Source organism: Polyodon spathula, chromosome 17, assembly GCF_017654505.1.
Source record: "Polyodon spathula isolate WHYD16114869_AA chromosome 17, ASM1765450v1, whole genome shotgun sequence".
NCBI lineage: Eukaryota > Metazoa > Chordata > Actinopteri > Acipenseriformes > Polyodontidae > Polyodon > Polyodon spathula.
In genome coordinates, this window is record NC_054550.1 from 33,852,256 (window position 1) to 33,874,715 (window position 22,460).

General features: G+C 36.5%; 2 protein-coding genes across 3 annotated transcripts; one reads left to right on the forward strand and one right to left on the reverse strand.

Moving 5' to 3' along the window:
- Nucleotides 1-155: 155 nt before the first annotated feature.
- On the forward strand, nucleotides 156-17,336 carry LOC121329883 (rho-related GTP-binding protein RhoJ). Of its 2 annotated transcripts, XM_041275861.1 has the most exons (6): nucleotides 775-861; nucleotides 5,061-5,921; nucleotides 8,745-8,803; nucleotides 12,145-12,309; nucleotides 12,867-12,962; nucleotides 13,546-17,336. In XM_041275861.1, exons 2-6 carry the CDS (start codon nucleotides 5,891-5,893, stop codon nucleotides 13,690-13,692), a joined length of 498 nt encoding a protein of 165 aa, XP_041131795.1. In that variant the 5' UTR covers nucleotides 775-861; nucleotides 5,061-5,890; the 3' UTR covers nucleotides 13,693-17,336. The 2 variants fall into 2 exon arrangements, with proteins under 2 accessions (XP_041131794.1, XP_041131795.1); XM_041275860.1 differs by lacking the exon at nucleotides 5,061-5,921 and having other exon boundaries at nucleotides 156-861.
- A 72-nt stretch (nucleotides 17,337-17,408) lies between these two features.
- On the reverse strand, nucleotides 17,409-19,107 carry gphb5 (glycoprotein hormone subunit beta 5). Its single transcript, XM_041275862.1, has 2 exons — nucleotides 18,904-19,107; nucleotides 17,409-18,539 (listed from the first exon to the last, which is right to left on the reverse strand). The coding sequence occupies exons 1-2, from the start codon at nucleotides 19,105-19,107 to the stop codon at nucleotides 18,351-18,353; spliced, it is 393 nt and encodes a 130-aa protein (XP_041131796.1). The 3' UTR covers nucleotides 17,409-18,350.
- Nucleotides 19,108-22,460: the final 3,353 nt, after the last annotated feature.

Here is a 22,460-nt window from a genome sequence, read left to right on the forward strand (position 1 = left end):
TCCAGAATATCAATTGCGTTTTTTTTTTTTTTTTTTTTTTTATTAAAGGAAAGGGGGTTGGCTCTGGTGTCCAGGGATAATCTAATCCCTGAGCTCTAGTCTGGTGTAATTCCCGTACCGGACATACACAGTGCCTCCATTGTTCCCATCCGAATATGGAATTCAGCAGGAACCCCATGATTTCCTGACACAGGCAGACCAGCGAGCAGCAGAGAGCGCACGGACAGAAAAAAACTCAGGGATTTTTTTTTAGCTTTATTTCAAACTAGAATACAAAAAAAAAAAAAAAAAAAAAAAAACTGTCGAAAGAAAAACAAAGTTTATCATTGTTTCAAACTCGGATAAGAAAAACTGCATCAAAAGAAAAAAAAGTTAAACTGGATGCAACATTTTCCTGAGTCAAACTGAAGGCGTTTTTAAAGTTGCTGCTAAAGACATATCGTGAATAATCAATATGAAGGCTTTCTGAGTGGAAGCCGGAAAGAGCGAAAACTCCCAACGCTACTATTATTTGCTGTCAAAAGTTTGAAGACGGTCAAGAAAAGGGAAAACGAATTGAGCCTAAACATACACACACGAGAAAACGCCGTCTTGAGCGAAATGAAGTTTACCCAAAGTAAAAACGAACATCAACTTTGGTGAGACGTTTAGTCCATGCTGTTCGTGCGAAAGAGCCTGAAGTCATAAGAATGAATATAGAGGAAGATGGCAGCAGCTGTAGCATTGGGAATAATGTAAGAAAAATGCTGAAGTGCGTGGTGGTCGGTGATGGTGCGGTGGGCAAAACCTGTTTGCTGATGAGCTATGCCAACGACGCGTTCCCAGAGGAATACTTGCCAACAGTCTTCGATCACTACGCAGGTAAATATTTCGTACCACCTGGTAATGTAAAGGTACAGTGTACTCAGCCACCGGTATTCATCTCCTTGAGGTTTGGGCGAGTGGTTGTTGTCACTAAGAGTTACTGCTAGTCTGAGGATAATATCCAGGCCTGGGTCTTGGCTAAAGCGGTTTCCTGTTTGGGAATTGCAGTTACTGTACAGTTATTTTAAGTGTCTTAGAAAGTCCAGCAATTCTTACTTTTTGTATAGGGATCAAAGGGTGTGGGGGTGGTGGGATGTCAGTTCAATTTCTGTGTTCATTTTTGTTAACCTTGACCATGCTTATTAGTAATTAATGTTATGCTTAATGGTATATATTAACAGCAGAAGACACGCCTTAAAGCTATGGTGTGGGGATTAAACTCAGAGGTCGTTGGAATTGTATATTGTTTGGGTTTTAACATATCTTGGCAAACATAATAAGTGACTCGTTTAATTTGTGTCTATCTACTATAAAGGCTAATTTACAATTATGCAGGATGTAACACGCAGGCATTTCAGTGACATACACCCCCAATCATGCTTGTAAATTCAAAAGTAGACCTATTATTGACCTGTTAGCACATGTGAGCATGTAAATTTGACATACAAATGGACAGCTGCTTCCATATATCCCCAGATTCTGATGCACTCAATAGCTCGTGATACGGTATGCCTTAAACCCTAGTTTTATCGCAGTTGAGTAAGCGCGTTTCTTAACATTTAAAAAAGGTGTGACAAAGAGTCAGACAGACAGGGTGCCGTACAGATAGACAGATAAACTTCATGTGCACCCATAATTTGATAACCTTGGTAGCTTGTGCTGAGGAATATCCTTTTCAAGTTATATCACCGTTGGATAAGCGCTTCCCTAGATACCAACACTCTAAAACGGGATTTCAGACAGACAGAAACCCTTCATATAACCCACAAGTACAATACATTCATAACTTGTGCCCACCTCCACTGTATCCCCCAGCGGGGATATGCATCCCCAGCAAGGAATTATAAAGACTAGTGTGCATAACCCAGTTCACTTCATTGGGTGTTAGGGCTTGCCACTGTCGCTCTCTCTCTCTTTTAAAAGTGTTTTTCATACAGCAGCTGGAGTGTAGTATTGCATACAGTGCTTTTGTTAATTAACTCTATCCTACCAGATCACCACAGGAGTGACTAAAAAGTTGAACCCAATAATTGTAATCTATTCAAATGACTAGTGTATTATAATTAAGCCTTCAACATGTTTCTACCTGATGTGGAAATATTTTTAATTAAGGCTGTTGATTTATTTTAATTTTTTTACAGCAGCACAGCACAGAAATAAATTAGGTAATTTAGTGCTAATTGAGTGTGGAAAACCTTGTGCAATCATGTGAACGCTAGTAACACTCACTAAATATCACTAAAGCAACAAGAATTAGTGTAAAGTTAGCATACCAAAGCAATCTAATTAATGTAACAGCTTGAATCAGAGGTAGCGCTTGCAGCTTTGCAATCATATACTCACGTATTTATAGATTTGAATAGTCTTATAGCGTGGGTAGGGTGACCTACACATTTACTCATTTACTATTCAGGTTTAGAACTTTCATCCCACACACACACTAATACAAGATAAGCAGCAAACGTTTTCCATTCCACTGAGAATTTAAAATTGCTGCACCTCTACAGTTTTCTGCACAAAGAAAATAAGATATGGTTTACACAAAACAGAATGAGTATTATGTTACCAAGTTTATTGGCTGCTCAGAAATAAATTGTATTGCTATCACATGCAACTATCTGAAAAAGGAAATTAGCTACAGTTCGCTGGAGTTCAATTCCAATGAGTCTCTTAACCTTTAGAGTTACACTTACTAAATTTTACTATATAAGTTTTTTTTTTTTTTAAGCATTCATTCAAGTGGATACACATATAACATGATGTAGCACAGTAACTAACCAGGTTAAGTCAACTGTATGATTAAAAACAATGCTATAAAAAGTTTGTAGAGTACTGTAAAAGAAAACCAGAACAGGTACATACCACAAATAAATGGCCATTTCCTTTTCCACAAAAGGGTAGTATATATAATCGCTGAACCATTTTTCATTGTTTGTTTCGCTCAGGGAGCATTTGAAAGAGATAAAGTGGAGTGGGAAGCATCCCAATAGGTAGCATGTAACCCTTTTTGTATAACATCTGCACACAGACTCACACAGAATATAGAAGAGAAATAAAGTATTCTGCAACAAAGCTCAGAACACTGGATATTCCACACAGAATGGGAGTTGATGGGAGTTTGTAAATGTTATGATATTTTCTGTTCAACGATTCTGTATACAGTACTTTTTGCCATTTTCAATAAACCGGATCTTTCCTAGGGTTTATTGAAAATGGCAAAAAGTACTGTATACAGAATCGTTGAACAGAAAATAGCATAACATTTACAAACTCCCATCAACTCCCATTCTGTGTGGAATATCCAGTGTTCTGAGCTTTGTTGCAGAATACTTTATTTCTCTTCTATATTCTGTGTGAGTCTGTGTGCAGATGTTATACAAAAAGGGATACATGCTACCTATTGGGATGCTTCCCACTCAACTTTATCTCTTTCAAATGCTCCCTGAGCGAAACAAACAATGAAAAATGGTTCAGCGATTATATATACTACCCTTTTGTGGAAAAGGAAATGGCCATTTATTTGTGGTGGTACTCCCTGGATTCAATCCACGAATACTTTTATACATAAACGAGAGAGGACTGTGATAAGCAGTGACCCCTTCTACTCCCAGTGAAAGGCATGGCTGAGCAGACTCTTCTAAAAGTTTACCAAAAGGTAATGGTAAAGCATAGTAAGGTATTGTAAAGCATATTAATAAACAAACCAGGGTGAACTATGGTAAATTCATAGTACAGTATAACCAAGGGAAAAGCATGGTAAAACTGCAAAAATACTGTTGTAAATGTTTCTATGAGGAGGTGCAATGCTGTGCAGCACATTCCCCTTGAACACATGAACAGTAATGATAACTATGTTTATTTTTGTTAAATATGCTTACTGTACGAACCAGTGGTAATCACCTATAGAGGTGTGCTCACTTCGTAACCAAGGCATTCCAGTTACATCAACAGATTGCAGCCGTGATTCACGTATTGAACTGCAATGGTACACAGCAAGTATTGCAGCGTGAACCTGGACGGTAGTACAGTTAACAATATCAGGATAATCCACTGCCAAAGCAGTTCTTATGAGTGCTTATGGGCTTCATAATGATCGGAGCAAGAATGCTACTGCAGTTAGAATTGCTTATGAGTTTATTAATGTAAAACAAGGAAACACGTAATGCATAATTAAAAAAAAAAACAGCATTGTTCTTTCTATAGTCCTTATTTTTCAAAATCTGTTCCCTCCTTTAAAACTATTATTTCATGTAATAAAGCCATTACTCCTCTGAGAAAAGTCTAACACAATTTACAAACAAATAATGTGGCACAATTTGATGACAAATTTCATTTAAAAGCATGTGTTCCAGAACAGGAACATATTTACACTGGGGCATTCCGACGCTGGTTCAAGCCCCACCCCAAATAAGTGGAAGCTTGTACTAGATAGCATTCTAAAGCCCACTTGTGTTAAGCAGTAGTTACTGTAGGAGTAACAGCATGCCCAGTCTCATAAAAGGATGCTGTGTTTTGTATCATTAACATGTACATTGCTCAGTATATGAAATAAACTGAATGGAAGAAAGGGCCTGCATTCCAGCCACACAGTCGCACAATACAGTATATGTGTGTTGGAGGGCAAAATGAGGTGAGGGGAATATGAAATGAGAAAGTGGTGTGTGTGTGGGCCAAAGTGTTTTGCCGTAGAGATTATAAATTGGAGCAGATAAAAAGAACAAATGAAAGGGTGTCTGTTCTTGACATTTCCATAAAATCTATCACCCTATAGAATTTAATAGTCAAAGGAAACCTGCTGAAGAATGTTACGTTAGCATATTGAATTACACACCGCTTTGTAGTTTTCCAAATACTTAATGACAAACTGACAAAAAAATAAATAAAGTGACATTTTGAAATCTAACATGAAATACTGTATTACTATTGTGGCTTCCGGTAGACTTTTCCAGTATAATTTTATAGCTTCTTTGATTTCATGATGTTAAATGAATGATCTAAATTAATACAGTTTATTTTATGTCTCATTCCTTTTCTAGGTGTGCAGAACTTTTGGCCGTAGCTGTATGAAGATCATTTTAGTTGTGTTTCAGAAGGCGAACTAGAGAGTAGCAAAACAATTACTTTGCTGCTAGAGACTACAAAAAAAACTGCATTAAGCACCAGTGTGCATCTCCCAGTCACATTGTTCCTATAACACCACCACTGGGCCATAATGGTTTTCTATCATGGTATAATACAATGCACATCCTAATGCAAAAATCCTGTGTAAAGAAGTATTAATAAAGTAAATTATGCACCATTCTCCCTTAGTTTGGAAGCTAAATGCGGTTGCAGGAATTTACATAAAACAGTATGATTCATTTTAAAATTCAAATAATTACTGAAAACAGTCGGCAACAGAGCAGTTGGCACAAAAACATGTTATGTGCAAAAGTAAAAAAAAAAAGGCATAAAAATGATAAATGATCATACATTCCCCTTGTGTCCACACAGTGTGACTGTCACATGTACCACACACATTTATATCAAGAGTGCTAGAAAATGCTATAGGCAAAGTATAAATACAGACCGCATCATTATGGAAGGCATTTTTATTATTTTACAAATTTTAAAATAGATTTATTTTTAAGAAAATTGAAATTGTGTATCCCTTTCTATCCCCAACAGTAGCAGGAGAGTACAATGTTTTTTTTTTTTTTACAGATTTAAGTACAGTTTGTCATAGTAGAGAAAATGGATCCTTTCATATTTAAATAACACTGAAACTCAATTGGCACATAAGTGTGTGTCACTGCTATCAGTGCAACAGATGTGAACTAGAGTGCTACAAAACCAATCAGAAATTGAAAAGCACCTTTTAAACAATATGTGTGGAAGGGATTCAAGTGATGCAGAATGTGAGTATGCTCCTAACACACACACACTGTGCTCAAGAGATCAAGAACAAGGCAATCTAGATTAGTGTTTACAGCTCAAATGTAATTGACTCATTTATTACAGATACTTAGAAATAGCAACACCCTGGTTGTATCGGTTACCACTAGTTACACAAACCTATACCTTCTAGGGAAGGACAAGGCTTTGCTGTTGGAATATACTTAAAGGAAGTTACAGTGAAACTCAGTATATTCATATTCACATATCTGTCTGTTCAACATTGTATATCTTGGTGTGAGGTTAACACTAACTACCCATGAACTAGGGTGAAGTGTTTTTTGAATGCTTGCAGATGTGTGCATTCATTGCTGTTTTCAAATGTTAGACAGAAAATCAGGGATTAATCAGTGTCGACAATATATCAAATTTAATATTTCGATATTGACTGTAACAACTCATTGTTATGAGTATTATTTTTAACATATTTGTAATGACAAACTCAATTAGACTGTAACTTTTATAATGGGTTTGAGAGTCATCGGTGCAAAGGGCTGTAATCTGTTGGCTCAGTTTCCAAAGACCAGGTGGGATTTGCCCAGAGCTCGTTGAGGCAGGTTGTTAAGAGCCTCTGAAGAGCCTGCTGCATACCCTTCCATTGCCAGCATTACAGCTTTGATGTAGCACGGACTGGACACACTGTGAAGTACTGTAGCACAATAAACAAACCACTCCAAGCGTGATTTTATCGGCAGGCTGCCCAAGCTTTCTCAGCAGTGAGTGACATTGGTCTTTATTTTTTTAAGTCTTGAGAGCTTTGTGTTTTTGGTATTTCAGAGGTGTCCCTCTCAGGTTATTTGTTTGTATTAAAATATTCCTGAAGCACAATTCACTATTCATTATTATGATTATGTATGTTGGGGTACAACATTTACATCTGATATACATATTATTCACTGTGATTGTTTGCCAATAGCTGTACTGACTAATCCCAGTGCAATTATCTGAGCAGCAGAGTGATTCGTAATTAGGATAATTTAAGTTTCTTATTAAATTTTAAGGATCCTCTGATTTCAATATTTGCTGGAACTGGTGTATATTTTATTTGTATGAGTACCATGTGTGGCGACAGGATTCTGATTTGTGGAGTCATTTTAAGTATAGCTAGAAGCTATTCGATGATCTCTGATATAATAATTCCTGAAATGCACTAATGCCCTGTGGTATTCTATGGGGGAAAAAAGCATTTCATAGTGGAATAATGCAAAGTAAAAACTTGAAATATGAAAGCTTGGTAAAGCATGGTTAAAAAAAACAGTAAAAAAAAGGAAAAGGCATAGTGCAGGTACAGTACAGGCATTGTAAACGGCAAAATTACCGTGATTAACTTTTATAAAGGGCATGTCACACTCTGGAATAAATGACAGAAAAGCTGTGGTAGGTTTTTTTTTTTTTTTAAAAGGCATGATCTCCAGTTACTGGGAACATGCTGGTCTTCACAACGAAGAAGAAACACACAGAACCTAATCATTGCATAGATGGTTTAGGTGACAGATGCTGCCTTGTCCTGTTTGTAAACCACATGCATTTTAAGCAAACTGGATGCCGGTACTAATCTTAAAAGCGTAACAATAGTTTTATACAACAGATCGGTTTGAATGTGATATTTATAAGCTAACAAACAATGTATGGCAGATAGTGTAGACAGTGTTATTGTGTTACAAACAGTATGCTGTAACGGTGAGGGATAGAACCTCACACAGCTAGTTAGATTTAATGTATTAACATAAAGATTATCTCTGCATTAAGTATATTTTCCAAATTAAGTGCCGCTCTCCTGTGTTATAAAACAAGAATGCTTTCTCAATGCTTATTCTATGTATTAATGTATGGTGGTTTACATTGTGGTTTACATTGCTTGCCGCTGCGTAACGATGTTGCCACTGAGCTTTTCATAAACCCTGTAAGTCAGGTTTTGCTTTGGAGGTGGGCGGAGGTTGGTTGTTACCTGTGTGAGCACATTTGTTCTCTTTTGCTTAATTAGGTGCTGTCAGTGACAAGGGCTGAAACAATAACAGACACACGCAGTTCATCTTTATTTTTTCCTTTATGTTACTGGAAAAAAAAAAATGTCATACAGGAAATAATAAAGGCCTGGTTTATTACGCACATGTTTTTTTTTTTATTTCTTTTTAAACAAAGGCTAATTACCACAGCCTATATGTACAGTATAGCCAGAATGTGAGCAGCCAAAATGTCACACCATTTTTATTGTTTGTTTTTTACACAAATTAATAAAGTGGACTTTCTGAATTATAATCAATCTTAACCATTTCCGTCCTGAATTATGAAGAATGGTAAATAAATTGATATAATCAAACAAAGGAACTTTGATTCTTAAAAACTCTAAACCGTGCTAAGATGAAGTCCTGCCAGAACTGGAATGGTTAATTAACAGCACATTAGGTTTTGGCTGAAAGTACTATAGTAAATATTAAAGTTATCTACTCTGATTCCAACTATTTAAAAAACAAACACATGCCAAATGATCTAGTGTATGTTTAGATGACTTCAGTGTACGAATTAAGATTTTAATATGAGCAGGTTTTTGATCTGTGCAGTCTGAATGAAGCCAAGAGATCTAGCATTCGCCCAGCTGAACAGGTCTTGCATGTAGGAGATTTCAACAATGCCTACCCTGGGGAGTTGCCATTTGAAAACTAAAAGCATGGAAATTCAACAGCATTGTGCTACATCTGCAGGAAATGAAACTGACTTCATTACACTGTTATTTCCTGTTTGGTTGAAATGATCTGTGGCTCAGAGCTGCTCATTTTGTCTTTCAGTCAACGTGACGGTTTCAGGGAAGCAGCACTTGCTTGGACTGTATGATACTGCCGGACAGGTAGAGTATGAAACTATAATTGAACAAGTTGTTTTAAAGCATTCTGAGTAAATATTTGTTATATTGTTTCTTTAGTATGGTCCAGTACAGTGCATTGTGCACATATACACACCACTTAGCCACAGTATCTATTGCAGAGTATGTTTGATGGTCAAGACAATACAGAAGATAAAGAAGCAAAATGCATGTGGTTTTGAAACATTAAAACACCTGGTATTACATAACAGTGAAGTACCTTTATTTACGGATTCCAACATTCATACATAATGTGCTGTACGCAAACAAATATTGATAACAAATATAGACATTGAGGCCTCTAAGATTTGGATTTCTCATTACAGACTCCTGTGATACACTGTTGAAATAGCAGGGTGTTGAGTAGCAACTATGTCAGGTTCCATATGTGTGCCTTCAGAGATGGTTTGGAATCTCGTAATTTCAAAAACATATTTACATAGTAAACTTTCCTGTAACCTTTTTAGTCTAGTCTGAGTTTCTTTGTAACACGTCAGGACATTTCTAATGCAACCAGTGCTAATCCAGTGGGTATAACCATGTTTCTGTGACTATTTAAATGTTGTTTGCTAGGTCTGCTATATTTGTTATCAATATTAGTTTGCTATATTTGTTATCAATATCCAAAGACTAAACGATAGGAGTAACATAAATTGCTTGGTCTGTGTTGATTGCGATTTGCAATATCAGGTCATCTGGCTGTCATTAGGACATATAGTACCATGCTGGAGAACACAAAGCGACACATTCCCTCACACACTGATGTCAGAGGACATGGTTTCAGTCTAGGGAATTAGCAGCGGTTCTGCATACCCACTGGTCTTATTATTAAGACACATTATAAGGCCTGGCTAATGTGGCGGCTGAAACCAAGAAGAACAATGTCATGTATTGTTTGTCCGATAATGGGCTCTGCAATGTCAATGGCATGTGAATTAGAGGGGGAAGGTTCTCTTCAGCTCCTTTGTACGATTTTATAAAGAGAAGTCATTTACTCAGAGAAAGATTAAACCACAGTAGACTTAGACCTGGGGAGTCAAACTGACATACATACCCTGTTTCTAGTTAAAGACCAAGGGCTGCAAATGGAGCACAATCAACTCTCCCAAGTGGAACGTACTATAGTCATTCTTCAAGGGGGTCCTCCAAGTCAATTTGAATGCAGCAGTGACCAAAGTTGCTTGCTTTAACATGTAATTAACGTGTTAACTGGAATGTGCAATTCCTATATATTTGTAAAAATGGTAACTTTAATGCATGCGTTGGTAGGCAGTAGGTTATAGACGACTGCAGCTGATTTCTGCTTGTGGATTTAGGTTTCAGTACCCTAAAGTAGTGAGTGCAGATCACTTTATACAGCTGTGCAAACAAACTTGCGTATATTGTAGTGTAGTGAAAAGCCTTGTCAGTAACGTTGAATCATATGAAGCCCTGTCCAGTTCTTAAGAGTTGAAACAGGCATTGCCTGCGTCCCGGAATCCCAACCCTTGCTGTGTGCAATTGGTGGGCAGGGCTTAAAGAGAACAAGTTTGCAAATGTCTACCACTCAGACCGTATGCAGTACTGATTTCGTCCCACAGGGGGAGCAGAAATCACTCTGCTAAAACACTGTAAATGGCATCTAAAGCAGTTTTAAATGCTGCTGCCATCATGTGGTGTTGGATTTTAGGGTGAGCAAAACAATTTAGTTTGTTCCACTTTAAACACATGTATTTGTGAGCCAGCTTGAATTGCAACAAATACTGCAGATCTAAAATGTCGGTCGTTCTGTTATATTCTGTTAATAAAGGAAAATCTCTATAAACTGCAGTAGTTTTAAAAAAGAAAAGAAATACATTAACACATCAAAATCACAGAATTACCCTACAGTGTGTTACATTTTAGTTGTTTGCCAAAGATTAGACCGTGTTGATGTCTTAATAACTTTTATTAAGATAATAATAAACACATGTTTATGCACACGAGACCAACAGAGTGCTCTTCGTAGTTACTACTCGACTCTCTCTAACGTTCACACGCCATACGTATATTCGTAGCTGCCTGTGTAATATCCTGACACAATGTAGCATTTTCTTTTAAAGTGATTGTCCTTTCAAACTAAATATGGAAATACATTTTAATAGCATTAGCTTATAGCACATCATGTTAAGGGTTTTACATTTTGGAATTCCTGAAACAGATTCGTATTCATCATAGTTTTCAAATATTTAATACTGTATATGAAAATAAGATTGTGGTTCGATGTGGTTTGCATTTTCAGTGCTCTTTTGTAATCCCTCTATTTTGAATCAGTTTCTTTTTTAAAACAGTAAATGGGGATGAAATCAGCTTTTTCGTCATATTGATAGCTGTAATTCTGACGTTATAGCTGTGCTCGGACTGATTTTTTTTTATCAGTCTCCAAGGGGAACATTTTTTATGTTTTAATTTTTTCGTCATTTATATTTGGCTACAGTGCCGAAACAATTAGGGAAAAGAGCAATATGAAACCCTTCCTTCTCTCATGTTTTAAATATTGATTAGAAAGAAAAAAAAAATCAATAACTCATGAATCAAGGATTGCAAATACTTACGCCAGTACTGCACACTTCACACTTTAGAGCCAGAGCACTTATCTACTTAATTCAATGATTCCCCTAATAAGCACAGATCTGTGGGCCTGCTTGGAGTGTAGGAATATAATTTTTACATGAATTTTACAATCATTACAGCATTTTTTTTTAAATCTCAGGAAACCTTTTGCGTGTTCAAAGCTATATATATATATATAATGTGTGTGTGTGAAGATAATTTAGATCTTTTATTTTCTTGTAATCAAGGAAACTGCAAAGTGATATTGCAAAAGTCTACTGGAAGCCATAGTGGTAGTACAGTATTTCACGTTAGATTTTGAAATGTCACATTTTTAAACTTTTGTCAGTTGTTTATTAAGTATATTGAAAACCTCAAAACGGTGTGTAATTCAATAGGTTAACATAACATTATTCAGCAGGTATGAAGTAAAACAAGTTAATTCTATAAGGTGATGCAAAACATTTGGCCATAGCTGTATACTGTACTGGACAGTTTCACAATTTTTCCATTATGAGAGCAAACACCCTCCAATTATGAATTATTTTCTGAAATGCGTGGCATGTAGGATTTGCTCATTTAGTATTCTTTCCATTTTAAGACAATCAGACTTATTACAGGTCTAATGTCAATGGTAAAAGTAGATGTGCCAATATTGGTCACTCACTCCACTGATGATAAATATTTCCATCTCTAGTGTTAAGAGCACAGTTACTTATGTCTTCTTAACTGGACTATGTTTTTTTCTGCTACAGGAAGACTATGATCAATTGCGACCACTCTCCTACCCCAACACCGATGTGTTTCTCATCTGCTTTTCTGTGGTCAATCCTGCCTCCTATCACAACGTCCAGGAGGAGTGGGTGGCAGAACTCAAGGCTTGCATGCCACATGTGCCTTACATTCTCATAGGAACACAGGTGAACCCAGGCTTCCTACCCATGTCATTGTGTCCTATTGTAGTATACCAAGGCATTGTTTCGCAGATTAACAAACTGGGGCACAGGAGACTAATCTGAAGCTGCAGTATGTAACATACAGGGACTCCCTATTCCCCTGGAATGTGCTTACCACTGTGTGTGCCAAAACTGAGAATAAAAACACATCACAGCTGACTCAGGTAACAGTGCATAAATTATTAACAAATAAACTTTTTTGAAACCATACGGGGCTCTGTACCTTTAACAACATTTTTTGTATGCAGGGCCTGTTACTGTAAGAAATATTATTTAAACCCCAACAAACTCCAGCTCCAACAAGAGTGTTTGAAGAAGCAGTCTAGTAAAATAAATACCTACCAGTATATAAATATTCAAATATATGCATGCCTTTGATTTAATTAATTCTACTAATAGGTATTGTATCAAGGTTTTATTTTTCATAAGTTAATGTCTGTGGTTGGTGTTATTTTGTCAGAGTTAGAGCCCACAGTTAGTAAAATGTTATGTAGGTTTATTATGATACCTTTTGTTTACAGATTGATCTGCGTGATGACCCAAAGACTTTGGCTCGACTGCTTCATATGAAGGAGAAACCCATGACGTACGAGCAAGGAATTAAATTAGCAAAAGAGGTGGATATGGTGTTTTTTCCTCCAACTATTTAACCCTTATCTTTAGTACGCTGACATGTAATTCTGAGTTCCTGAAATCAGTTTAGTGTACAGTTGGTGACCTGATGTAAACTCCATGGTGTGTGTGTGTAGCAAGCACCAAGCACAGTGAGCTTATCTGATTAAATTACAGAGTGCATAGTCACTAGATAAATGTATTAATTGTAACCACAAGAGGGCATTGTGCATTTGGTAATTGCTTAAAGAACAATCCTTTTTTTATTTTTTTTTATTTATCAATCACTATAAATCTAACAAAGAAATAGCGTATCATTCTCAATTTACAATGTGTCAGTTTGTGCTGAGAGAGATCAGTATGTGCTCTAAAACAGGAATTGCTTAAGAACTGGATAGAGATTTCAGGAAATTGATTAGTTAAGCTTACTGTATTCATTTTTGTAACAGAGGTGCACATTGTGAAACTCCTGAATTAACAGAAGCCCAACATACAATAAAACTAGGGTCGGTTTAGCTTCATCTATTGTCGAAGTTATCAGAAGAATTGATTCCTCTTTGGGTTCTAAGCGATTTCCCCTTGTTTCAGATCGGAGCCCAGTGCTATCTGGAGTGTTCTGCTCTCACACAGAAAGGCCTTAAAGCTGTGTTTGATGAAGCCATCCTTACTATTTTCAGCCCAAAGAAAAAGAAAAGACGCTGTATGCGTTGCCATAGCTGCTGTGCCATCGTGTGAGCTAACTGGAGAGGAACCAGTGCTGCCGCACCCACAGAGAGGAGCTGATGGCGTTTTCTTAAAAAGCTGCAAATTCAGCCTTCTTTCTTTCTTAATCAGTGGACCGCTTCTGTTCTGTACAAAACGGGAGCTGTGTCTCTAATCATGTTCATTTCAGTATTTCCTAGTACAGTTCTTTGCTTAGACACACTGGGCCTGTGGTTTTTAGGAAGCCTACTACTACCTGGAAGACATGGACCAGGGCTGTGAAGAGAAAATTCCAGGTGTTTACTAGAAGATGCACAGCACTGCGGTACAGTCAGAGAAACGTTCGGTTCATCATTTATGGCCTTATCTGATGTCTTAATAGTACAAATTTCTGCATCAGCTACAGCTTTGAACAGACTTTTTAAAAATGTTTTATTATTCTTATACAAAATGACCACTGTCCTTTTAAAATGCTGTGGTTAGAAACACATTTACTACAGCACTGGAGTTTTTTTTTTATCCTCTTTCCAGAAAATGTATTTTTCATATTAATGTATGACTTTAAATTATTCTTCTTCATCTTCGTTATAGGGCTAGCTGATTCAGGCTGTGAACTGTATCTGAGCAGCATATGAGTTTCTCACAGCATTACAATGTCTGTTTATGAGCCATGCATACACAAAGGAAACCAGGGTTTCGTGAGGGTCATCTTAACCTGTACCCAGGTTGACTAATGTGGTGTTCATGCATTTGAAATCCTGAAAGCTGTGTCTCACTTTGTGATATATGGCAGGTTTTTAAATCAACTATTTAAAAATGAACACCCTACGATATGTAGATCTTTAATAAATGTAATTGGCATGTGTCTAATACAGTACTTTGAGTGGTTCATTAACTGGACTTGCACACTCAGCTCCTGTATATAAGGTTAAGTTATACTGTGGATCCTAAAGGAAACATCATTTAACTATATTACTGAAACACCATGGTGGCAAATGACACCTCAGAATGGACTTGTTTCCACTGATGCATTATTACTTCCTAAGATAAAAAGCAAAAATAAATAGTTCAGCTACAGCACCACTTTAGTGCCTTTCAATAATCTGTCTCTTGAGTGCCACCATGACACCTAGTTACAGCACTTGAGACTTCCTCCAATAGCTCTTACTTGGACAAAGAGTTACACTCTTTGTGTGAAGCATGTGCTGAAATGGTAAGTTTTCCTTTTATTTCCTGTGCCTCTGATTTCAGTTCACCATTTCTTGTTCAAGTGGATTTTTTTGTCCTGAGTCGGTTGAATTAGGGCTGTCATAAGCTATAGTGTCATTTGTCCTCTAGTGAACAGTAGTGAGCGACACCTGAGATCAGCCTGTGACAGATGAACACTAAGTGTCTCATCACAGTTGGTCCTGAGAAACAAGCTCTCTTGCTTCTTTGCTCTTAGTCTGTGTGCAAAATCTATATATTTCTGTTCCAGTTTTAAGTGCCTTATAGCTTTTAGTAAAAATTTGCACAATTGTGCTTTTGAGTTAATATGTATTTGATTGTTGCATTGTTTCAATTGCTACTGTTCAGTGTTTTAATTTTTTAATTTTTTTTTTTTAATGTATGCATCACATTAGATTAAGCAAGCATAATTTTGTGGTATTTTGCATTGTATGAATATTGTTATCTTTACTGTGAGCAAAGAGCCCAATTTACATGTGACTTGCCAGTACGATGCATTTTAAGAAAACCAAGTGACAGGTTTACATTTCAGACTCCATTAAGAAGGGTCATTAGTAGCTATGGTCCCATGTGTACTGTGTACAATATAAGACTCACCGGTGCAGATAAACACAGAGTATGTTCAATCATCTCTTTTTATTTTAACAAAACACAATCTGTTTTAGGTATTTTGAAACGCAATGAAAAAACAGCATACAAAAAAAAACAACAAAGTGGGCATTGCCTGCTTCTTTGATGCAAGATGGAATTTTTTTGTTTGTTTTTTTTACCTTTCTCCATCTCTTTGTCTCATCAGCTTTAATATTCATTAGAGCTCAATCAGAATCCATTCTGCCAACTTTCATTTCTTGCCGACGACAATCGGTGTAATTGCATTTGAATCCATTACATTTTGCAAACCATTACTTTTTTGCTGCATAAAAGGAACGCAGTTGGAAATGTTAATATTGTTTTTTTAATTTGTGTCTTATATAATAACTTCCCATGTTTGCCTTTTAGACTGCTTTACTGTACTACTGTTGTTACATAAGGCCAGCTGAACACACTACAGCTTCTCTTATCAGCTGCCATCAGTATAATAGCAGCATACTAGTATGTTTACAGACCAGTGTTAATTTCATACCCCCTCTGTTGAACCAGTGACTGTTCTTTGCACCAGTAGTAACAGTTAATTTGCCACTGCTTTTGAAGAAGCCAAAACAACCGTTGATGCTTTTCATTTACTAATAACCTTCTTAGGACAAAACACTATTGTGACAAAATACCTGCATTTTATAAAACGATGATTCTTTTGCAGGATTGCTTTTGCCAATGAAACAACAGTTTGTGTCTTTTGCTGAAAGTCTGTTTCCCCTGTTTTAAGTAAGGAAGGAACCCACTAGGACAGAATATAAAGAAGTTTTCATACAAATTTGAAATCAACTTCCTGGAAGGATCATATCATATTTACAATTTTTAAACAGGCAACATTTTTTTTTTTTTTTTATCTGCACTATTATTAATGAGATAAAATATATTTTGATGTTCGAAAAATGTATTGTAACTTAAAGCAGAAGTCGTGAAATACAAAAAGAACGTTAAACAGTGTGGTCAGTTTTGGCTTCCTGCATGTGCTTTTGAACTCGCATCGCGCCAAATTCAGCAAGCAGTTATACTGTTGAGCTGGGTTTGCACCACCTTTTCTGAATGGAAAAACAAACTGGTAATGCAGAACATTCGATACCTTTTCCAGTATGTTAATTCAAGTAAATGCTTAGTGAACATGGTGTGATCTGTATAAGTAATGCCAAAGCTAAATAAGTACTGTAATGGCCATAATTGTAACGTATAGTTTGTAATCCTCTGTAATGTACAATGTTTACTAGCTAGCCTCCAGTAGCATATGTGTTGCTTTCTGTGCTGCCAGTCAGTTCTGTAATTCTTTTGATTGGTACCAGTGTTTAGTTATAAGAATTTAAAAAATAGAATTCTTCGCTTGGAACAAACAAGGCACTGCTGGGTTACATGGCTGATTATGTATGGTATTGTGTTCAGAGAAGTGTTTGAAGTAGGATTCAGTGAACACCAACACTTGAGTACTTTTTTAATAAAGCAGAGGCTAAGTGATTTCTTTAAATGAAAGGCAAACAAATGTTTTGCAAAGGGCCATGCTGCGCTTTTCATTGAAAAGCATTGCAGAGATTTGTACATCCAAGGTTTGTGCTTTTGCAAAACTGTCAATGCAGCTGCCCATTGTGTTTCTATGAAGGCTAGGCACTACACTGGTAGCAGCAATAACTTGAACACAAAATGCAATGTAGACATTAAGTATTTTATATGTAGAGAAAAAAAAATAGTTAACATGAGTATAGCAGTTTTTAGTTTTATTTCCTGTTTGTCATTTCATAGGTTTTGAATTTAATTCCCATTTGCTGTACATTGTGGTGATTATTAAACTCTATGGTAATTCATGCAAGTACTCCAGTGTTTTTATTCATCTGCGTTTCCTGAGTGATGGGGTCGTAAACAAGCTATAGCGATTATGTTACACAGCAAATTAATATTTAATCGAATCTGTGACTTTGCCTGTCCACTCAAGGTGTTAATCTTGTTGATATAGAAGTGTTTTATTTTAGCAAGCATGCTAAACTAGAAAACTGTGAGGAATTAAGTGATCCAAATGGAAAAGCTAAGAACCTGATTTTAAAATAATTTGTAATTATTTATGGATAAAATGGATCCACACATACTTTTCTGAAGAAGTGCAATACACTCTGTGTTATCTGGATCTTATATCTCAGTTACTGAAGCATTATGTTTTTTTTTATTGTTCTGCTAGCAGTCTAAAAGGCTGCTGACTGCTGGAAAATAAAATACATTTTTTTTTGTTTGTTTTATAAATAATAATAATGCCTGAAGCAAAACACAAAGGAACAAAACATTGCCTGCATACATGTATCTCCACAGCCATGGTTTTAAGCAGCTTCAAAAACAGCATTTACAGTGCAGACTGAAGTGCTTGATTGTAAAAAAAAAAAAAAAAAAAGCATGTATTTATAGACAGACCATTTAAACCAAGCAACACACACTCTTAGATATTTACAAATGGCATAACGCATCATTGAGAAAATTAAGAATCCAAAACTTTTGTGGCATTAAAAGTTGTTTTTTCTGGTTACATCAGTATTAGTAAAAATAGGCATAATAATAATCAATGAATGCTAATAGTACCTTTATTGTATTTTAAAGTGATTTAGATTAAATGCATTTCTTCAGTGTTGCAGTTGATTTAAACTGTACATGAAACCATGAGCACTCACTTAGGAAAGCATCTTTAACAATATACCAACAAACACAGTTCTTAAACTTTCTAAACACATCATTTTAATACAAACGGAACAAGGGTGCCCTCTTGCCCACTTTATAAAGTAAGTATTGCCTGTAATAAGAGTCTACTCTATGGAAGAATGCAATAGCTCTTCAGTTTATAAAGTTTCACATTCAGTAGTGGTGGTTGAGCACACCCCACAGTCACACGTTAAAGCGACCGGATATGTGTAGAACGGGTCCACATTAGGCAAGCAGTTGGGCAGCTTGACCGTGACCATTGTGGTTTCATTGTAGGTGCACACTCGGTGATGAGCTTCAATGTTAGGACGATCCAGGACTGGCTTCTGCAAACAAGCAACGAAAATTGATTCATCTTAAATTTACCAACCAGTTTGCTGCAATTATCTAAAAAGTTTCACTGTATATGCATATTTATTGAGTGTGGAGGGTGGGGAAGCACATTGGCTTTTAACCCAGTGCAGTATATTCTCCGTATGGTAAATTTATGGAAAACACAGATGAAAACCCTTATTCCCAGCACTCCTTTAGGGTTCCAGGAACCACTGATTGCCTGGCTTTTTTAGGTTCCATTCCAGTGCATATAGAAACACACTCGCAATCTCATAGATTTAAAATCCACTGTAGAAATTATTCTGTGCTAATTATTCTTTTTTTTTTTTTTTTTTAAATGAAGCGTTTGTCCCTTACCTCCCATGTCTCACAGCGCCCCCAGCAGGCATCGGTGGAAATGCGCTGCCCTTTGCAGCCAGGTTTCTTGGCGAGGAAGGTGAACTCTCTCACTGCACAGCCTATGAAGGTGCGAAGGTCAACCCCAGAGGGCTTGGCAATGGTTGTGGAGCTAAGCACCAACTGCAGGGCAAGGAAGCCCAGAACAATGTGATGGAGGCTCATTATACTGGGAGGGAACAAAACAAACAAACAAATATATAAATATATCAATTTCTGAGAATCGGATGAGACTTCCTAGAAAATGTTTGAGTGTGTACATCATTTCCAGATGCTTTGCTAAGGCTTAAACATGTTATGTTTCTGTTTGTTATGTTTTATTGCTTTATCTGAGTAAAGACAAGAATAAAAGACAAATATAAATTCTTTACATTTCAAAGTTTTAAACTTAAAACTAAAATCGTAAGTTCAGTTTTGCTTTGTCTAAACACATTTCATTTACATATACAGATTTGTATGTAATATGCCAATCTTCTATATTGTGAACGCACTTACCACACTGATGTAAGCTTGCCTCTACCTCAGAGTTGCCTTTGTGTTCTTCTTGAAAGTGCAAGTCTGGCCGCTGCATTTATATACTGCCGAAGCATTATTGCACCATAGTTGACTATTTTATCCAATTGGTTGAACGGTTTATAGATGGTCTCTTGTCAATCAACATAAAGAAAAGGCTGCTTATTTCCAGATATTAATAAAAACATGAAAGAAGCTCAATTTTACAATCCTCTGGCACACCCATTTGTAATTTGATTACCCTTTGAACAGCAACTCACTTATTTTACCTTGCAACCCACAGTAATCCAATGACACAATGCCCTTAGGGTTCTGGATACCAGAATTGAGTGTTCACTGTTGCCTAGCTATATTCTTTCCCTTGCTTTAATGTATAATTCTAAATCTGATGAAGTATTGCCAGTATTCCCATTTCCCATCCCCTCAATGTAATAAAAGATTTAAAAATGTACATCAGCTGCCCTTTTAAAACCACAGTATAACAGTCTTTTAAGTCCAAGCACGAGGAAAGGAAAGGACTTTTTAAAAAGGCAGCATGGTCTGAGGTCTCCTCAGAGTTTTGCTAGGGTTCTTTTTGACTAATTCTCTAGTTGCAGTATTCTAAAGGTTAATTTTCTGTAAGGACAGGTGGACTAATCCATTACAGCTCTCAAGTTACCACAGAACATATAAAGCGGCCTACCATAGAAAAGAAACGTATTTTCAAACAAGACATGAAACCTGTGACCTAATTTGAGGGAATGCAGAAACGATGACTACCCTTAATAAAGTGAATTGACTCTTGGTCTTTATTTGAGTTTTAATTATTGTAAAGTGCCCCTTGCACATTTTGGCTTTAGCTTTGATCACTGGAATCTCTGTATTTCCTTTTTAAATTAAAACATGAGTCACAGTCAAGATGTTTTAGTTACAAAGGACAACAAACAGACCGGTGTCAGTATGTATCGAATCGACGTTCTCCAGACATTCTTTGTCTTTTATTAATGGACTTTTCACAGAAGAGTCTCTCTTTGTGATAGTGTTCTCATCACTGAGCTTATCGCCTCCCTCAGGCAGCAAACACAGGAGCAGGTTAATTAAATTAAACCACAAGGCTGAAAAGGTACATTAGCTTAATTGGGAAAAGATCAGTCTTTTGTTCGTAATCAGATCAGTGGAAAAAAAAGGTACATTTTTATTTTCTAAGTCAAATCTGTTCACAAAGTCATATTTCTCTGATTGCCCTGGTGATAATGGAACAATAATGTTCCATTCGCGCCTGAGCATTCTAACATCCTGGAATTAAGACAGCGTTCCAGTATTTTCTTTTTGAAAATGAAAGCACATTGTAGTTATTTATGCTTCTACATGTTTAATTATGGGTTGGAGTGCTTTCAAGTGGTTAAATACTCTGCTTTTTACAAATACAAGTGTGTGTAGGAACCATTAGTATAACTGATTAACAGGTTACAGAAATATCAAATAGAATATTTACCATAGACAGGATATGGAATCAAATGTGTTTTGTGTGTCCCAAATCCTTGTGATTTATCGACAGTAAAACCTGTAAAAGAGACATTAGAAAAACTGATAGCTGATTCATAGTATAAACAGAGCTCTTCATGATAAAGAAATATGTTTGTCAAGAAATTCTAGATCAAAGACATGTTGGGGATACAGAGAAATATGTTAAGTGCAGTATTTTCCTTTGCATTTGGTCACATTTCCCGTAGATTTAAAAAAAATACAATTTGTGCACGAACAGAATTGAATAATAATAATAATAATAATAATAATAATAATAATAATAATAATAATAATAATAATAATAATTTTACAGCACTAAAAGAGAGGAGCTTCTTTGACTTTGCTGAGATTGCTTTTCATACCACTCGCCTATTACACTCATTTACTTTACTCTGTACTGATTTATATAAAACAATCAGTACCAATAACCTCGAGGCAGTGCCCATGTCAAATAACAGCACTGCACTGAGCTGTCTCTGTACGAAGGAAGTGATGTGAGAATGATTCAACTAACCTCTTGCCAAAAACAGCACTGGAGATGTACATCCAGATGTACTGTATTCCGGCTCTCCGTCTTCACTTGATTCCCCTAACTGCTTTGTTATCTTTACAATGGCGCACACAATGATCTCTTGTGTGGAATCGAAGCATTCCACTTCAAGTGCACCAGATGTAGAAACATTAGTACAGAGAGCAAGCAAATCATAAATCAAGTCATATTGCTTCTGAACTAGATTAATTGGTGCTGTTTTGGGTGTAAAACACTTGATATTAAGACTACAGTGTTGCATAATCATGTTTTATGCTTATATATCATTTCTTTGTGTTTGGTAACTATGCTTTAGGGGAAGGGTGGCCATAGCTTCAGATTCACCAGCACACTTCAGTTTTTTAATAAAAAAAAAGAATTACAAATTTGAACTGTCCCTAATTGTGCTGGGGTTGGTTGCATGAAGATAAGACACACAGCTAAACCATTTGCTTAAATAGGCTTACTGCAGACTACTGGTTAGTCCTACCAGAGTCTAACCTCAAAGCATTCTGGGAAAATGAAGACAATGGGGTAACAAAACAAGGTCAATGTGGCAGGGCAAAAGCCCTAAAATGTAAATAGTGTTTGTGTGCGGGAACTTAAGGTTGGCAGGGATGGGGTTAAATCTCTCCCTGCCAACAATCACATATGTGGCCATTCCCCAATTAGGTAACTGAGTGCTAGCTGGAGAGCGGCCACATATGTTAAAAGGAAGCAAAATGCTTGGTTTGTTGTGGGGGCTACTTTTGAACTGTAGTGAAGGTGGCTCCAAGAAAATTCACTTTACCACAGCAGAATGTGTGTTAGAAAAATATAATTGTGACTCTACCATTATATATGAGCATGTCACATTCTGAAAGGATTCAAAATGGATGAAGTATGATATAGATAATGGTTTGGTAATTAAGAGCTCCCTCTGCAGCGCTCCTGTACTAACTAGTTACTGTGCCTTTAAGCAGCATCACAA

Excerpts from the sequence above, each read along its gene's own strand:
- LOC121329883 (XM_041275860.1), top strand. The coding sequence starts at position 690 with ATGAATATAGAGGAAGATGGCAGCAGCTGTAGCATTGGGAATAATGTA. Across the intron at positions 862-8,744 it reads AGTCTTCGATCACTACGCAG|TCAACGTGACGGTTTCAGGG; the intron begins GTAAATATTTCG and ends TTTGTCTTTCAG. Across the intron at positions 8,804-12,144 it reads TGTATGATACTGCCGGACAG|GAAGACTATGATCAATTGCG; the intron begins GTAGAGTATGAA and ends TTTCTGCTACAG.
- gphb5 (XM_041275862.1), bottom strand. The coding sequence starts at position 19,107 with ATGAGCCTCCATCACATTGTTCTGGGCTTCCTTGCCCTGCAGTTGGTG. Across the intron at positions 18,540-18,903 it reads GGCGCTGTGAGACATGGGAG|AAGCCAGTCCTGGATCGTCC; the intron begins GTAAGGGACAAA and ends GCTTGTTTGCAG.